Source organism: Mytilus californianus, unplaced genomic scaffold (genome assembly GCF_021869535.1).
Source record: "Mytilus californianus isolate M0D057914Y unplaced genomic scaffold, xbMytCali1.0.p SCAF_8, whole genome shotgun sequence".
Classification (NCBI taxonomy): domain Eukaryota; kingdom Metazoa; phylum Mollusca; class Bivalvia; order Mytilida; family Mytilidae; genus Mytilus; species Mytilus californianus.
The window spans coordinates 19706645-19726232 of NW_026262734.1; the positions used below are offsets into that span (position 1 = coordinate 19706645).

At 32.2% G+C, this 19588-nt stretch overlaps 1 protein-coding gene across 1 annotated transcript; it reads left to right on the forward strand.

Annotated features, from left to right (window-relative positions):
* The first annotated feature begins 6163 nt into the window (after positions 1 to 6163).
* On the forward strand, positions 6164 to 18071 carry LOC127710937 (uncharacterized). The gene is made up of 2 exons (XM_052216892.1): positions 6164 to 6198; positions 15833 to 18071. Exon 2 carries the CDS (start codon positions 15849 to 15851, stop codon positions 17811 to 17813), a length of 1965 nt encoding a protein of 654 aa, XP_052072852.1. The 5' UTR covers positions 6164 to 6198; positions 15833 to 15848; the 3' UTR covers positions 17814 to 18071.
* Positions 18072 to 19588: the final 1517 nt, after the last annotated feature.

Genomic DNA, 19588 nt, shown 5'->3' on the forward strand with positions numbered 1-19588 from the left:
TTGGGCCTATTATTAAGAAGATACGAACATTATACCTTATTTCTATCTATTTTATCTAAAATCATTATTATCTATAAAATGTTTGCATTACCATCACTGTCCTTTGCAGGAAGGAAAGTTTATCGCCTGTTTTATATATATATTTGTATCGCGGGTTCTTAATTTTGCTGTACTAAGCCAGAGTCAAATGATCTAGTAATTTCTATGTATATGACGCGTCTCCTCTATACATCATGCATATTTATGTACTAAGTAACTTAAAATAAGAACGAAAGTCGTACTATTAAACTCTTCACATTTTGTTTTACATCATAAGGGAGAGGGAAGTAATCACCAGACTTTTTATTACATTAACATGTATATCTTCGTGATGAGGAGTAATTATTTATAATTAACACACTGAGAAAAATATTAAAAAAGTATTTTAAAATAGTACATAATTATCAATCACGTTTATAAGTAGAGGTTAACAAAATATATAACTTCATTTCAGAAAGAACCTATAATATTGTTATATTGCAGGACACCTTTATCAATTATGTGCGGTATATGGAAAATCTTTGGTGTACATGAAATTTGCAAAAATAATCATAAAATTTCACATTACGAAAAAATACTAAGCATCATCAGCCTCAATATTCTTCAAAAGGTTGGAAACAGTGTGCTCATTGCATATTTTAAATTTGGAATGCGCTTTTTAATGCACGACCGAACAGCTTTGTACTTTTCATATGAAGTATCCAGTTTTGATTAAGTCTTGCTTGCGCTCTACCCATTATCTAGCATAGTAATATAATGCATCTAAGTATATTTTAATTGTAGTCCTTATTCCTGGTGAGGCGCTTGGGAATTAGACAATTTTGGCCATATAATGATGTGAATTATTTACAATGCCAAGGTTTCCAGTCATGCCATTACCATGGGAACAACAGTTTTATGTATACCCGTAAATCACTATATATAACATATGTCTCAATACTCAACCTTACTGATAATCACAAGCAATCATAATTTAAGACAGACAGATAGATACCATTAACATACAGGCCAGAGTTTGATCTTGACTTGTTACAAAATGTCGATAATATAAAAACTAAACTGATGAAAAAGGGTCATTCATTCAAAATCATAAAATGGAAAAAATACATTTTTTCAAATAAAACATTTGACACAAAAGTTCATATTTGATATGAAATAATAATACACAATTAATACGAAATACATCAACTAATATCATATCAATTGAATAAATGACAAAGAATAGCAAAGGTGCGGAGAAAAATTCGCCTCACAAATAATCATATGTACATATCTACTTTTAAAGATAATATTAAGGGAGGTATGTTGGTGGCAGATTAGAAATACAGTAATTCTTAAAACGCTAAAGATGAGACTTCCCAGAATACTTAGTATGTCAAGAGCACTTATCATTAAATTAATATGATCTTCACATTGGTACATTGAAAACAGGATACTGACAATTTTGCTTTATACAAATCACCAGAATCAACAATATTTAAGTAATCCACAGTTTATTTATTACTAGAACACACCCGTGGGCATTTAGAGCGTGATTGAAAATATGTAAACTGTTGTAGGATTAATTTTTGTAAAAGAATTTATGACTGGGGTATTTCGGGGAATATATAAAAAAATATCTTAAACATGAAGTGATGTCAATATAACATTTTTAATTTTTTACCATTTCAAAATATTGTATGTTTATCATAAGAATGTCAATGCAAAGATTAACTATGTGTAGTAAAAATAATGCACATTTTAGAAGGAAAATAGCTTTGTTACTATGCTTTTTCTTTTGTTGTGCACAAGACAGAATAATCGATATGTTAACCTTTTTAATTTCACTCGAAACGGATTCCATTATTGAAATCGTATAAGTATGTGATATTTGCAAAGTAAAATTGGAATTATGAATAGAGCCATAATAAAATACTCAATAAACAACAACCACTACACATAGACGACGTCACAATGGTATTTGTGCACAAAAACGACATATTTAACTGAAATGACGTCAGAATTATTAGTTGGAAACTTCACCATATTAAAATCAAAATAATGCATGCATTCAACGATTGGTTTTTATTTTCACATGGCCTGGGTGGATACTTTTTTGAATTTTATTACCTGCTTACGCTCGAAATAAAATTTCCAATACACCTTCGTAACGACTAAGGCGTTTTAATTTTATCCCTTGCTTACGCTCAGGATAAAGTTTTCAATACAACAACCCAGGCCATGTGATTTTTTCAACAAATCTATGGCTTGCATGAAATATTTCTTTAATAAAACACGATTGTATAACGGCTCAAGGGGTCCTAAGAAATAGGATTTTTATTGTTTCCAGTGACCGAAGGAATGTTTGATACCGGTTCCTGCAGCTCAGGTACTCAAAACATTGTGTGTTATCAAGTTATGAATTAATAGTTGTTTGTAAAACCAAAATTATTTGTAAATTTTCGACTTTGAGTTTGAATGTTCCTTTGGTATCTTTCTCCTCTCTTTTTAAGCGTTTAGTTTGGGGACGTATTCTTTTATTGTAACGTAGATCGGTTTTTGCTTCAATCTGATGGTGTTCAAACTTAATAAATAATTTCTGTTAGAGTTTAATGTTGGTTTTGAGGTTCTTGATCAATTCCAAGGATTATCCGAATTGTCCGGAAAGATTAAAACCATTTAAGACAGAGAGCTAGATACCATAAACATACTATGTATACAGAGGCCAGAGTCTGAGCTTGATTTGCTATATGATATAATAAAACTGACGAAAAAAGGTCACTTATCCAAAATCATAAAATGCCAAAAAATACATTTTGCAAATAAAAAATTTGATATAAAAGTTCCTATTTAATATGAAATAATAATACATAATTAATACGAAATTACATCAACTAATATCATACCAAATGAATAAATGACAAAGAATAGCAAAGGTGCGGAGAAAAATATGCCCCACAAATAAACATATATATATATATATCTACTTCTAAAGATAACAATAAGAAAGGTATGTGGGTGGGAATTTTTAACAAATTGTTTGATAAGAATCACAAGTTTACACATCAAATGCTGATGATAAAAGGAAGTGACCACAACGCACTTACACGTGAACTTGTTCTGACCCCGCAAGATCATTGACCAATAAGAACGATGTAATCCAATCATGCATTGGTCATAAGTGAAATTTCTCTGAACGTAAAAACGTGTTATCTAATTTCAACAATTTGTCGTTTAATTAAGTAGGACACTCTGATCCTTTTACCAGACTAGCAGAGACATCATAAATTACAGTATAAATAGCTCACTCTTTATCTAAGTCTTAGTAATAACCAATCAAAACAGAATTACCTTCTCTGCCGTCTTAAATTTTTTTATTCAGCTTAATCTTTAATTAGCAAATAAAATTACTTTTAGTTGCATGGTGTAAAAGTATTATGCATATACAATATAGCTACGTATATATTCCAGAAAAATAACAATCATTATGGTTTACTCCATATAAAACGCTGAGTACACTAAGAAACAGATTGGCACACATTTTCAAAATAATTAGGTAATTCTCCATTTAGGTACATGCTTCGACTAAATTAAAATTATTATACATTGTAACTTATAATTCGAACGCTACTGGCCATGGTGAGTCTTTGGTAGACGAAAGTTGTCAGAACAGTCGAACACAATCTTTTATAGTTTTTATAGAAAACTTGGCCAGAAATGATTAAGGATTAGATACAATTTTTGAACATTTCTAATAAATGTTTAAAGCATTTTGGCGTAACAACAATCAAACCTTCATGTATCTTGGTTTACAGAAATAACTGATGCTGACAGAAAATATAACATGGTAATTTAATTATATACAATTACTTATATAGGACCATGCCAGGATTATATAAAAGGTGTACCACAAGTCACTGCTACTATTAGTTAATAGTTATCAAAGGCACCAGGATTATAACTTAATTCGCCAGAAGCGCGTTTCGTCTACATAAGATTCATCAGTGACGCTTAGATCAAAATAGTTATAAAGCCAAACAGGTTCAAAGATGAAGAGTATTGAGGACCCAAAATTCCAAAAAGTTGTGCCAAATACGGCTAAGGTAATCAATAAAACAGTACATTGATGTTTATTCGTTAACAACTAGGTATAAATCAAAGAATGTTACCTATACATGCATAAGAATGAGATAACACATAAACATTGATAAATGGTAAACTAGTAATCTGATACTGTGGATTCATTTATTTTCGTGGGTACCAATTTTTGTGGATTGAAGAAATATTGTATTTTCGTTTATATTTGATTTCGTGGTTTTACCAAAATCTTCATACAAGCCTAAAGAGAATTTGTACTTCTCTGAACATTCAAATTCGTGGTTCACCTCAAACCACGAAATCCACGAAAATTGATATCCCACGACGAAAATAAATGAATCCAAAGTTATAGTTACACGTAACTGTTGTTTGGACGCTTTACTTAGATTGACGTGCTCTCTAGTAACTTTAAAAGAAACCTTTACATTGACATTTATTTAACTGGAAACCTGTATTTCCCCTATAAATGGAACATTGATATAAAACAACAGCAACCAATAAAAACTACGAATTTTGTAGTTTAAAAAAATATTTGAACTGAAACTTGCAGTCTTATAATAATAATAATAATAATAATAGACAACACCTACAAGGGTGGATGTTTTTTTTCCCGATTTATGATTTTATTAAAACACCTGTAATATGTTTAAAAGGATGTATTGTATTATGTTTGTTCTATCCAAATAATCTTGTCGTAATATTTCTCTATTCTTTTATGGCTACACTACTTGAAGAGTGAGAGAGTTTATCCAAAGATAAACTAAATTATTTGGGTTATGTTTGTCAGAAATTGCTTTTAATTACATTTTTGAGTATTAGTGCCTGAACAGGATAGAAATATGAGTGGGACTATAAAGTCTGCAGCGTATTTTTGTGAAACATGTTCTTTCTTACCTTATTTTTTTTTTAAACAAACTATGAACTTGTAGGATAAAACAAATTGCTAAAGAAAATATTGATGTTATTTCTAGCTGTTTTCTTTTGACAATACTACCAAAAAGAAACCCTAAATAGTTAATGCATGTGCATGGCATAATTGAAACAAAGTTATATATATACTTGATATATATATGTATATTAACATAATTATGTTATCTCTGATTTTATATGACCTTGTCATTTTCTTTGCACACAGACAAAAAGAAATCATTGTGTTGAAACACACAAGCTTGATTGTTTGTAAATATTATAACACTTTGCAAATACATTCATCATAGATACCAGAATTGGAATTTTGTATTTGTGCCAAACGCGCGTTTTGTCTACAAAAGGCCCATAAGTGACGTTCGAATAAAAAAATGTAAAAAAAGCCAAATGAAGTACAAAGTTGAAGAGCATTGAAGATAAACAATTCCTAAATGTTTTTTTCAAAAACAGCTTTTTAGAAAGAAGATGTGGTATGATTGCCAATGAACAACTCTCTACAAGATTCCAAATGACACAGAAATTAATAATTAGGTAATTATGGACAGGTGTGTACAAGAAGCCAGGACATAAAGCGAAGTCATTTCAGTGATGACTAAAAACGAAAGTGGCTATAAGTGGATGTAGAAATAAAAACATTTAAAATTTTTCTTATTCTGCAGAATACTGTCAATTTTATGCATACATGTAATTCGTTTATCGTTCCTTTTTTTAATTGGCTAGTATAACACACATACGATATGTTTGGTTCAAAAGGACCATATGCATATATCTAATTGTTCATCATAACATAAGTTATAGTTCAGCTTTAAAATAAACTATGATAATACAAAATGCGTATGCTTGTGTTTCTATCTTTATTTGGGTTATGATAAGTGATGACTAGATTGTTCCAAGTAACACGTATCTTTACCCCCTACTTAAATCAAGTTTTATACTCTCAACTTTAACCCGGCAGTAATTGATAAAAGTGTCGTTCCTGGTCTGCCACTTTAAACTTAAGAGTTCCTAGGAATAATTACGATGCTTTTATATGGTTATTTCCCTATCCATATTTGGACACGTGGGAAAACCAGTCAACAAGCATATATATAAAGGTAATATAAAGTACCACTGAACAATAAACGTTTCCTCCGACGAGTGCTTCAGTAGTTAAAGGTAAGATGAATACTGTTAACCAACTAATTTTCACGAGCGATTTATGTTCGCGACATTCGCGAGTAGAAAAATAACGCGGATATAAATCGGCGCGAACTTGTAGAACTAGGATCTTTCCTTATTGAATTACATCAAGTAAATTTCCAAATCGCGAAATTAAATCGCCGCGAAATTGGCATGAAAGGACTTAAAACGTAATATAGTATCAGCGAAAATAAGTTGGTTTACAGTTGTTAGGCATTCAAATTAAGAACATAAATTTCTAAAATACGAAAGAAAATAGACATTTTTGGTTAATAAGTTGATGTTCTCCAAAAATGTGATAAAGATATATATTTGATATCAAACAGCAGTTTTGGTTTTCATAAAAAATATATAATACATATAAGGTGAATCTGTAACTTTAATATTTATAAGGAATTCAGTATTTTTGTGATTTTACCTGTTTACTTTATACTTTATTGTCCTAGAAAAAAAATTTGGTGATGATTCAATGATCTCCTTAAAATCTTACTATATGTGTTGAAGCTGCTTTTTTATGATATTCATTTTGTATTTTTCCTACTCTTTCTTGATTTAAATTATAAACGTTGATTAACTTTAGATCATAAATTTTTAGATTTAACAATTTAAGCAATAACCACATCAATTTGTGAGGTGTGACCTTTAATTAGTAATGATGGTGATGGATGTCTTTTAAACATCCAGAGGTAAACTAAATGCATATTCAGGACAAAAAACATTGGACACTGCTTCTCCGGTAAAGCGCCCATATGAAGAAACTGATATGTCTCAGATCTTTGAACTCTTACTACGCGAGATTTTAAAAGACTATAAGCATTTGTTATTTTTGTATACTATCCCTCGATATTTATATCAAAACATTTCTTATATTTGTGTCAATAAATGCGCATGTGCAGGTCTCAATTATGGTTGAAAGTCTAAATATGGACATTCCTACAGTAACACGACGAAACTAACGACTTCGCGTTATATAGCTGTGCCTTTTTATACTCCTAGATGAGGCTTTTATATTTGTTTTCCATCTATATTTTTTTATTTTTATAAAGTTTAGTACATATTTAACAGCGATAGTGGGCATACAGCCGTGATAATGTTTCCCTCGAAAACGTGTAATTTCCGTTAACAAGTAAAAGACTCACTCATGACAAAATATTCAGCAGTATAAATGGCATCAAATGAATTAAATTTGTTTTAAAGGACAATACAAATATTTGTGCATATATCAATGGTCATTTAGTTCAATTCATATAAGTCTAGAAAACAGAACAAACTTGAAACCTGTAGAGATTTGTTAAGCATGTAATCTCCGTGGAATGGTGTTTTATAAACATACGGCAATATTGAATATAAATTGCACCTCCAAAAGGTATGAATCGGTGTCCGTATTAATATTTATTACAACTTTTCCCTACAAAATTGCTTATTTTCTTGATAAATGGCAAAATCCTTGAAATGTAATCTCCGTGGAATGTAATATCCGTTGACACTTCAAAAACGTCGGGAATTTTCACGCGTTTCCATAGTATTTTGACGTTTCCGGGAATGGAAGACATACAGCGTCCTGTGAAGATATAGAGAAACAGATGAGTAAAGAGAGACAACTGCAACAGTAGCAATCCGATTAAACTTGTGAAATAATGAATGGTAATTTGTAGTAATAGCTAGTCTAACAATTATGACACATTGGCATGCTATTTTAAGTAGCAGCAATAAATTCCATACACTGATATAAGTTTGTTCCGAACCAGAATCCTATTATTATAAAATTTTATTTTCAGTTAGCGTGAAAATTTCTACATACAAAGGGATGTTTCTCAAAAGACACTGAATACTTCATGAATTAAAAATATTAAAAAAAATATACCTCGTACATCGTGTTTCTGTGTAAGTTAACATATCAAACATAATATTAGGGACTCCGGTGCTATTCAAGTAGTTTAAAGAAAATGTCCATTCAGTTTCAACCCTGTCCCCCATTTTGTGTACCATCACCTTAAGAAATCAAATGCCTAGGCAGCTAGTTAAAATATATTTTAAGGGGCAACTTATTATAATATGTCGATCCTTATAGATTCTTTATAATGTAGCAAGCATATTTCGTACGTTGATTTCCATGCTGCACCTTACTGAACCTAACGTTGCATATTTTGAAGAAAATATAGTTTACAAGAATCTACCGATTCTATCTAGGAGACTATCAAGTGAGATTAAAAAAAAATAGCAAAACGATCGAACGATACAAATATTTATCAGAAGACTGACAAGTGCATTTGCGTGGTGCAGGTTAAACTAGAAAGACTTTTAATTTGTTATGTATAATAGCTTTCCAAAATAGTACATATTACGCCCTTTAGTTCTGGCGAACAGTGCTTTCTTTCACGTCCGCATTTCTATAAAGTATGGAATGCCGAGTTGACACTGTTAAAAAAAATTACGGATGTAAAATAAGTATCGAATTGTCCGTTTAATTTATCAACATGTACCATGAATACGTATTTTTGTGCAAATACGCTCTTTAGTTCTGACGAACAGTGCTTTCTTTCACGTCCGCATTTCTATAAAGTATGGCATGCCGAGTTGACACTATTAAAAATCATTACGGATGTAAAATAAGTATCGAATTGTCCGTTTTATTTCTCAACAATGTACCCTGAATACGTATTTTTTGTGCAAATAATACAGCAATACAAATTAAAAAATCTACTCGGCAATACATTTTGCCAGAGAATGGGCTGTATAATAGCCAGAGTAAGACTGCATACAAGAATTATTTTTATTTAGTTTCTTGTTGATGGTTTCTTTTAAAATTGAATGAGATGATGCTGCCAATAAAGATGGCTTATTACTACGCACAAACTATCTGATCTTTTATTGCGGTGGATTTAGTACTCACTTGGTAGTTTTTGTAAAAATATGTCGGTATTGTTGTTAACAAAAAAAACAATGAAGATGTTGTATGTTTACTAATAAGACAACTCTCTATCAAATACCAAGTTACGTATAAGTAGACAACTGATATTTGTCACCGTACGGACTTCAACCATGAGAAAAAAACCTATACACAGATACACACACATACATATATATAGCAAGCTATAAAAGGCCGCGACATGACAAATGTAAAACGATTCAAACTAGAAAACTAAAGGCTTGTTTAATGTACAAAACAATAAACGAAAAATAAATATGATACACACCAACAAACGACAATCACTGATTTATAGGATCCTGACTTGCTTGTCTTTCTGTCACCTTTTGTCTCTTTTTTAGTTTTTGACATCTCTATCTTTATTTCAACAAATATTTATTTGAAAAACATTCTCTGTAATGGTGCTCTTCATTTTTAATGGGCATGAAATATTTGCCACTAGACATTAAAGTCACATGAAACGAGTGACTGGTGAAAAATAATGTTTATCCAATTCTTCAACCAATGCATGTATATATCATAAACTTAGTCTTCGATTTTATAATTTTTTACGCAAAAATATCGTATAATCGTCAATTTTTTTTCTCTCTGTCTGTTTTGATGTGAAAATATTGTGAAAATATGGCAGCTAATCAATTGTCGTATTTTGATGCCGTATTTTACCGATTGTCACCTTAGTAAACAATCAACAAAGAAGCATGGATATTGTGCATGTGTATAACATGTACAATTAGATAATAGTTTATTTTAATGACAGATCCATGCGTATTGAGATCACCAGATTTTTACGAGAAGGGTCACGCTAAGGTCACTTGCAAACAGAAAATATGTCGGCGAATTGCTTCCCGGAAGCAAACAATTAAAAACTAGAGGCTCTAAAGAGCCTGTGTCGCTCACCTTGGTCTATGTGCATATAAAACAAAGGACACAGATGGATTCATGACAAAATTGTGTTTTGGTGATGGTGATGTGTTTGTAGATCTTACTTTATTGAACATTCTTGCTCCTTACTATTATCTCTATCTATAATGAAATTGGCCCGGTAGTTACAGTGGAAAATATTTTGTAAAAATTTACAAAAATTTACAAAATTTATGAAAATTGTAAAAAAATGACTATAAAGGGCAATAACTCCTTAAGGGGTCAATTGACAATTTTAGTCAAGTTGACTTATTTGTAGATCTAACTTTGTTGTACATTATTGCTGTTTACAGTTTATCTCTATCTATAATAATATTCAAGATAATAACCAAAAGCTGCAAAATTTTCTTAAAAATACCAATTCAGGGGCAGCAACACAACAACGTGTTGCCTGATTGGACTGAAAATTTCAGGGCAGATAGATCTGGACCTAATGAACAATTTTATTACCATCAGATTTGCTCTAAATGCTTTGGTTTCAGAGATATGAGCCAAAAACTGCATTTAACCCTATGTACTATTTTTTAGCCATGTCGGCCATCTTGGTTCGCGGGCGGGGTCATCGGACACATTTTTAAAACTAGATACCCTAATGATGATTGTGGACAAGTTTGGTAAAATTTGTCTTAGTAGTTTCAGAGGAGAAGATTTTTGTAAAAGATTACAAAAATTTCTGAAAAATGGTTAAAAATTGACTATAAAGGGCAATAACTCCTTAAGGGGTCAATTGACCATTTTGGTCAAGTTAACTTATTTGTAGATCTTACTTTGCTGAACATTATTGCTGTTTACAGTTTTTCTCTATCTATAATAATATTCAAGATAATAACCAAAAGCTGCAAAATTTCCTTAAAAATACCAATTCAGGGGCAGCAACCCAACAACGTGTTGCTTGATTGGTCTGCAAATTTCAGGGCAGATAGATCTGGACCTAATGAACAATTTTATTATCATCAGATTTGCTCTAAATGCTTTGGTTTCAGAGATATAAACCAAAATCTACATTTTACCCCTATGTTCTATTTTTAGCCATGGCGGCCATCTTGGTTGGTTGGCCGGGTCACCGGACACATTTTTTAAACTAGATACCCCAATAATGATTGTGGCCAAGTTTGGTCAAATTTGTCTTAGTAGTTTCAGAGGAGAAGATTTTTGTAAAAGTTAACGACGACGGACGACGACGACGGACGACGACGGACGACGGACGCCAAGTGATGAGAAAAGCTTACTTGGCCCTTTGGGCCAGGTGAGCTAAAAAGTAACCTTCTTCTAAATGTGGACAAATTAAAGAATTTTCTTCAGAAAAAAGTATATGTACATAAGTTTTATAATGAAAACTATCCATTTAGTTATAAAAAAAAAAACATATGCATCATTTATTTTTAATTTGAGGTTTCATATGACTTTAAGCAAACAATTATCCACCAATCGTTACTATATTTTAAAATAACAGAACCACCTCGGTGGTCCCGATAATGGTAGCTTCGAGCGTTGTTCAAAGGGTTCGGGTTCTAACCCTTCGTCCTAGTCAAAAGATCGTTAAAAATCCGGTCCAGCGTGTCGACCAGTACAAATTAGACCATAAGTCTTGCAATTGAGTTATTTCATATTTTTCAAGTCGGGGTCCGTTTTAATAGCTGAATATACGTCATGGGATTTTCTCATTGTTTAAGGCCATATACGGTTGACATTTATTAGTTCCAACCTGATTGTTTTAACTTTGGTGGATACTTGACTCTTTCCCACTGGACGATCAACAGCCATGGGTTCATCTATAATAGCAGCTAGTACTACATGTACAATGACTTAAACATGATTAAATATTCATAATTGTTTCTTTTTGTCTTTATGTCAGCTTCAGCAACATCTCCAATTTTTATATTTCAGAAACAAAGAAAAAAACGAAAGCTGAATATCAGAAGGAATATCGCGAAAGAAAAAGGTTACAAAATGTAGAAGAATACCTACAAAAAGAGAATGAGCGAAAGAAAAAGTCATATGTAAAAAATACCGAGTTGTCAAAAAGAGATTTAGAACGAAAACGTAGAATCAACAGAGAAAATGTGAAGCTATATCGACAAAGAAAAAAACAAGAAAAGCAAGTTAAACAAAATGATGTTTCAAAAAAACGCACGTCGTACAGAAAAAGAATTAGTAGAGCTATTTCTAGAGCTAATAGAAAAATACACAAACTGGAAAAAGAATTGCAGACTTCCAACAGAAAAGTATGGAAACTTAAAAAGAGAATCAGTAGATTAAAAATAGTAAAAAATGAATCAAAATCAAAATCATACAAAAATCAACAAAATAAGGAAAACATCACACCTCTGACTTCCGCGGATGCCGAAATGAGATATGTCGGTCTAGAGCCGTCAAAATATAAAACAGTAAGACGTAAATTACAATTTCACAATTTGCTTGTGGAAGAAATTAAGGCTGTTGATCCCTGCTTTACCAAAAACATAGTAAATGGGAAGGTAACAAAAAAATACAAAATGAAATCTATTACAAGTCAGGTTTTCGGAATCCGTAGGAGATCTCTCGTGTCAACGTCAAAGAAAATGAAAACAGTTTTGCGTAAGAGACTTCCAGAAATACAAGAAGAAATAAAAACAGCAGTTTTAACGTTTTTAAACCGAGGAGACAACTCGTCTGTAATGCCAGGGAAAGCAGATTATAAAACTGTTAGCGGTCAGCAGAAACAAAAGCACATTTTATCAGATCACATGAACAATCTGTTTCACAAGTTTAGGTCAGAAAATTTAACTATCAAACTTTCTTATTCAAGATTTTGTAAATATCGTCCGATGAATTTCTCATTAGTTTCATATGCTACCCGTAACACATGCTTATGTATCAAGCACCAAAACATGGCTTTAAAATTCCGCTGTCTACATAAAATCGGTATAATTAATAGCGACAGTCCGGATGCTTTTGTGAAAGATGTTACAGACCACTTTGACGTAGACGCTTTATTTCCTGCTGACAGTGGTCCATTTCAATATGATGAATGGTCTCGAGTAAATACCGACGCTGGACAAAGAATGAACATTGTTTCAAAATCAAGTGATAGAGCCAGTTTCATAAAACTTTTTAAACCACAACTTTTTGAGTTTAAGGAACATGTCAATAGAGTCAGAAACCAGTATCATGCATTACAAGATCTTAAGGCTAATCTCCCTCGAAATCATATGATTGTGCAGATGGATTTTGCCGAAAACTTCAATTGCAAGACAGCTGATGAGGTGCAGTCGTCTTATTTCAATAAATGCTATGTGAGCTTGCACCCTGTGGTAGTTTATTACAAGGTTAATGACACATTGCATCATAAAAGTTTTACATTTATTTCCAATGACTTAAGCCATAATGCAACTTTCGTTTTTTCTGTAATCAAAAGGCTAGTTCCAATTCTCGAAACTATTAACTTAGATTTACAATGCATTCATTATTGGACAGATAGCCCAACATCTCAGTACAGAAATAAACATATCTTCTCTATTATTAAAAAGCACAAAGATCATTTCGGAGTTGATTGCACATGGGATTACTTTGAGGCGGGTCACGGGAAAGGTCCATGTGATGGAATAGGTGGAACGGTAAAACGGTGCGCTGACCTGGCTATTAAACAAAGAAAATGTACTATACAGAGTGCGGATGACTTCTACACGTGGGCATCAAGTAGCAATATCTCTGTAGCCTTTAAATATATATCAAAAGAGGATATAAGCCGATATTCCATCATTTTAAATGAAAACATTGCAAAAAACTGCAAACCTGTCAAAGGAACCTTAAAGCTGCACTCGGTTCGGAGGAACGGCAGCTCGATCTGCATCAGAAACACATCGTGTTATTGTATGAGTTGTATATCTTATGAGTTCTGTGCTGGTTGGAAAAATGTCTAATCAAGAATATGCTGGTCCGAAAAATGTACATGTTATTTATGAATCTGATTGTTTAGTATTTACAATGGAATTAAAACAAACAGATGCTGTTATAAATGAATTGATGTTTGCTTATTAATCAAAGAAACAATATTATTCATAGGATCAGAATTAAAATTATATTTCTCTTCCGTTAGCTGTATATTTAATTGTTGAGAAACTTAAACATATGATATTTAATTTTTATCATATTTTAATATCAAAGTTTCCAATATGAAACAAAGAAATGTGGAATAACTGCCTATCATATTACAGATACCATATGCCATAGATGTCAGGAACTATAGACAACCTTACGGCTTTCAACAATGAGCAAAACTCATACCCCATAGCAAGCTACGACTTGACTTCTGCTGTCCTTCATTTTTGTCAGTTACTTGCATGTTATCTAGTGGTCATTATCATAAATTGAATGTATAAACACACGAAAATAACATACACAAATAAAAACACATTAAACTTGACATATAAAAAGGGGAAAACATTTATATAGCAATATTTCATCGCCAGTATCAACATCATATTTAGAGATAAAAGCGAAATTTTATGTTGTAACCCGCTCCAGGATAAAAGAACCAACAAAATAGTTTTTTACATGTTAAAATATATACATCAGTATTATAAATTTATAATATATTATAAATAAACTCATCATAGTAAGTAACGATAATGCGCATTTCGTTTGTTTGTTCGTTGGTGTTTAACGCCACCTTCTTAGTCCATCTTGCAAACTTAAAAAGTGTTTTACATGATCTTTTTATGAAAAAAAAAATGTTCTGTAACAAGTTTGACAGAAAAAAATGCAAAGTTTGTGGTGAAGAAACTCAAAAGATTGGTGTAAGACAATAAGTATGCAGACATTAGTAATAAATCTTCATTTTATCACACGAGAAACACGCAGGTTTATTTCAATTTATAAAGTTTGAACTAATAAAATACCTTAAAAAGAAATGGTTTTAAAGGTTTAAGCATTATTTTTTGTTTGTTATAAATCATACTATCAGATTACGACGTCAACAGAAAAATAAAGACGTCATTTTTTTACAACATTTTTATTTATCTCAACCTCAACTTCAACGATCAATACTACATAATGATAGAACATTACATGCTAAAATTTAAATGGTGGATAGTATATACTATACGGATGCTCTATGCGATTTGTTTAGACATTTTGATGCAATTTATTTTCTATCATTTTTGAGCCCGTACATGGGCGCTTTACCGGAGAAACAGTGTGTAATACATTACGATATACTTTGTTTTGACAAGACCAACACACTGAGTCCAATATAATAACGTTAATGCTATTTCACAAGGTAACAGATCAAAAGTAGACATACTACCCTACCCTGGCATACATTAGTCTGGCATTAAGCGGCAAATGTCTATTTTCAATTATTTTGTTCAAACTACTTCCCGCACTCAAGAGTAGAGCCTACAAAAATATCACTGAGGCGGTTGTTTTGCCATTTGATAAATACCTTGCAAAGCACATGCAATGCTAATGACTATTTTTAACATGGTAATTAATTTTCTGATCTGCATTATTGACGTTGTGGCTGACATTACTTCATTATACAAACGGTATATAATAGAGATTGTCCTATGGTTAATGTTTTCAAATTCTATTATTCCTTGTTTTTCTCGTCCATCGATATATTTATAAATTTTTGTCGAAACCTTGAAGAAATCAAATATCAAAATTGGTTACATAAATTCTACGAATGACAATCCATAAAATATATATTTTTTCCACTACAAACTGTGCAGTAACTATAAAGTCTTTCATGCTGTAGAATTAACCTTTTTTTTAAAGATAAACCCTGTATGCGATGGGGAACATAGATTCACTCCCAGTGATATCACAAGTAAAAAGTCTTGTCCAAGTGATGTCGGGAGATGTAGACGGAGCCCGACAGACTGCGGAAAATTTTGCAGAAACTGGTATCATTGCCTCCCAAATGACATCTCTTATCCATGTTATGAACGGTGACGAAGAGGCCGCAAGAGAAACGCAACAAAAATTTGGTAAAAATATGGAAAGTTTTGCTGATTCAATGCCAGTGGTAGGGCATATAAAGGGATCGATTCATCACATTGTTGGTCAAAAAGAAAAAGGAAACTCTGCTTTTAAGAGTGCCAGTGGGTCTTTGCTGACTATTCCAGCTGCAGTCGCGGGGACGCTTGTTGGTGGTCCGGCCGGAGGGGCAGCAGCAGCCGTAGTGGCATCTCAAGCTTACGATGGAATAGTGACAGGCATAGATACAGCTGTCAATGGTCAACGCGAAGATGGAAGACCTCGCTATTACGGTTCATGGGATACGTGGGATAAAATGGGTAGGGGAGAAACAACTTCTGGCGACGAATTTGATCTTCTAACTGGAATTGGATTTGATGCTTTAGGAGGTGCTACTGGCGCCAAGATTGGAAAAGGGTTTAGAGGTTACGCTAAAGCTGTTGGTAGGGAAATCGGAGATAGTATTCCTGGGTCAAATGTAGTCAATAGATTTAGAAGGCCACGCTGCAAAAGAGACAGTGAATATCATCTGTCTCATGAGGAAGCGAGATTTGCAGGTACTCATCTGAAACTGGAAGGCGGAATGACCGAAATCATCAATTCCAACTGGAAAAATATGAGTATTGCAGACAACTTGTCGAGCGTTATATCCTTATTTGTTATACTCAAACTAGTATTATGGAATGACAAAAACGGAAGGAACTACAGCAGGGAACTTTGTTCATATTCCACCACTGTAGAAGAAGATATCCGTGTTTGTCAACTGGTCCTTCTTAATAACATTCGAAGATTAGAGAACAAATTACATGAACAAAGCGAAAATGAAATTTTTACATTCGTCCTGAATCCAAACGTACCCTTTGAAATAAGTAATTCCTCGACAATATTGATAAAAACTGTAACATCTCTATATGGAATTCTTTCAAGCATTGGAATGAACAAACATATTGGAACTAATTGGGCGGAAGAAGTTTGTTTTTTTGAAAACCCGAGAGCGTATAAATCATGCGAAAAAAATCTAACGAAGGGTCTATCTACGATAAATGGCAAGGCGTTTCATCTCGGAGAAAAGAGAAAACGACGTCAAACTTGCAGCTTTAAGAGCAGTTCAAAGATAAATAAAGAAACCCCAAACAAATCGAATGTTGATCTCTACAAAAACTTGAAAAGAAAAGACAGAAGAAAGCCAAACCATGATGCAAATCATATCCCTGCATCTAGTATATTTAAAGAATTTGGCATCAAACCACGTGATTTACCTGCGCATTATATCCCAAGAGAATTACATCAAAAACAAATGACAAGAGTGGGAACGTCAAAGAGTAGCAACATTGCGAAAACACTGCGTGATTACGAAAGTGGGCTTTTAAAAGCGAAAAAGTTAGATCAAGCTCTCGAGCTAGATTTTATAGCTGGTTATGGCCGAGCTAATGTAGATTTTGCAAAAAAGGGATTTCGGCCAGCGCTAGTGAAATACAGTAAAGATCTAAACAAAATTGTTGACTTATGGGACGATATTATTAAAAAAAATCCGGAAACGTATGGACAATTCATTGAATTTAACCCACGTTCAAAGCTTCAGAAGGTTAAAAAAATCATTGCTGAAGATGTAAAAAAATATAAAGAAATTGAAGCTGAAGGCCTTAAGGGAAATACAGATTGGCGAAAGAAATGGATTGAATACACTGAAAGGAGATACCTGAAAATAATAAAGGATAACAACCTGGAGATTAACGGCAAAATCAATATAGATGACATTGATATTTTACAAGGAAAATAAAGATAATGATTCGTTAAGGCTAATTGACGAAATATATTTTTTTATTTTATTTTTGAACATAAATTGCTTTAAAGTTTACCGTTTCGATTAGTGTCAGGATAATGTAATTTTTAATAAATCAATTTATTAAGCGTACTGTTGAAATATTCGTTTTCAATTCTGTAGTACTTATATACATTGTATAGCAACGTTACTGTATCGTACCAATCATAGTTAAAAAACTCATTATGATTGACAGAATATATTTTTAAAAACTAATATCCAATGATTCATTCATCTCCAATATTTTATCTTTATTGTTAAATACTCCTTGAATGGAACTACACATCTGAGATGTATCACAATGATTTCAGATGGGAAAGTTCGAATATAGTGCTTTAACTGAAAAATTAAAAAGGTGATTATGCACTACTTTAAAACATCCATTTTCGTTTTACATGAACAAAAAAATAGCTTAAAGAATTATCGTTAATGAATAAATGCGTCTTATAATCTGATTTTTGAACTTGTCATCTGATTTTCTTTGAATTATAATTTATATGTTCTTGTTCATTATAATCAGTTTCCATTGTACACGTAGCAAATTTTATTATTTATTTATTCAACACATATTCAAAAAGAAATAATCATGTGACATGATTTTCCTTCTACTTCACATGCTTTTCATTCATACTAGCAGCCTTAATTTAGATTTCAGTTTTAATTTATCGTTCCTTTATCACACTTGATGTTAATTTCAATTTAAATGTACACAAGTGATTGTTATAGGAATTTTAACTTATGAGTGTTATATACAATTCATAATTTTAAACTTTCTCTTAGATGTGTTATATACGTAATGTGGCGGGATTACACATGTTAGCAGGATCCCAACCCGTCCCCTGACCTCGGGCAGTGGTGTAACAGTAAAACATAAGAACAACTATAAATATCAGTTGAATAAGGCTGATCTCATCAGTTGGATACAAATAGAAATACATCTAACAAAAACACAGAGTGGACGTGGCCGGGTACTTGTATATCCCAACAACAAAAAGACACTAAGTACTGATCTGAGAGTACTCACAGCTACTGGAAGCTAGTTCAAAGCTACTAACAACTAATAAAAAAACTCATGCATCTAAGACTAAATTATCAATCAGTACACATCCAACACCTGTCTGTAAAGACGTCATAAACAGTAAGAGAAATGCATGACCTTGTCAATGTCAAGACACAGGTATCGACAGATTGTAGATCCATAAATGTGTTTATGTATATAACAATGATATATAGTTTTGCTTTTAATTTACTGATAACAAAATCAATATTACTTCCAATAAAAACAATATTCAATATCAAATTACAGTGTTGAATTGGTAACCTTTTAGAATAAGTTTATTTAAATGATCGATAAGTTTACCATGATCGTTTCTAAATTTCCGGGCACGGTAAACAATATTTCCGTAAAAATGAGGATGTGCTATCCCGTTTGAAATAAGTCTACAGGTACAACCAAACTTCAAAACCAAATCTCTATATCTATGGAATAATTTAGTAAAGGTTTTAAGTAATATATGGTAACGAAACACCTAACTTAATGATTTACCAGTTATACATAGATTATGTTCGTTAAAATCAAAATCGTCACAAATGACACGGGCATAGCAAACTAGTTGTCAAATATAAACACCGTAAGATGGAAAAAGGATCATCACCATTCAAAAAGGAAAAATTGACTGTGTCTTACATGCAAAACGACTGCATGTGGTTTATAAGTCAGTATATTTGTGTTA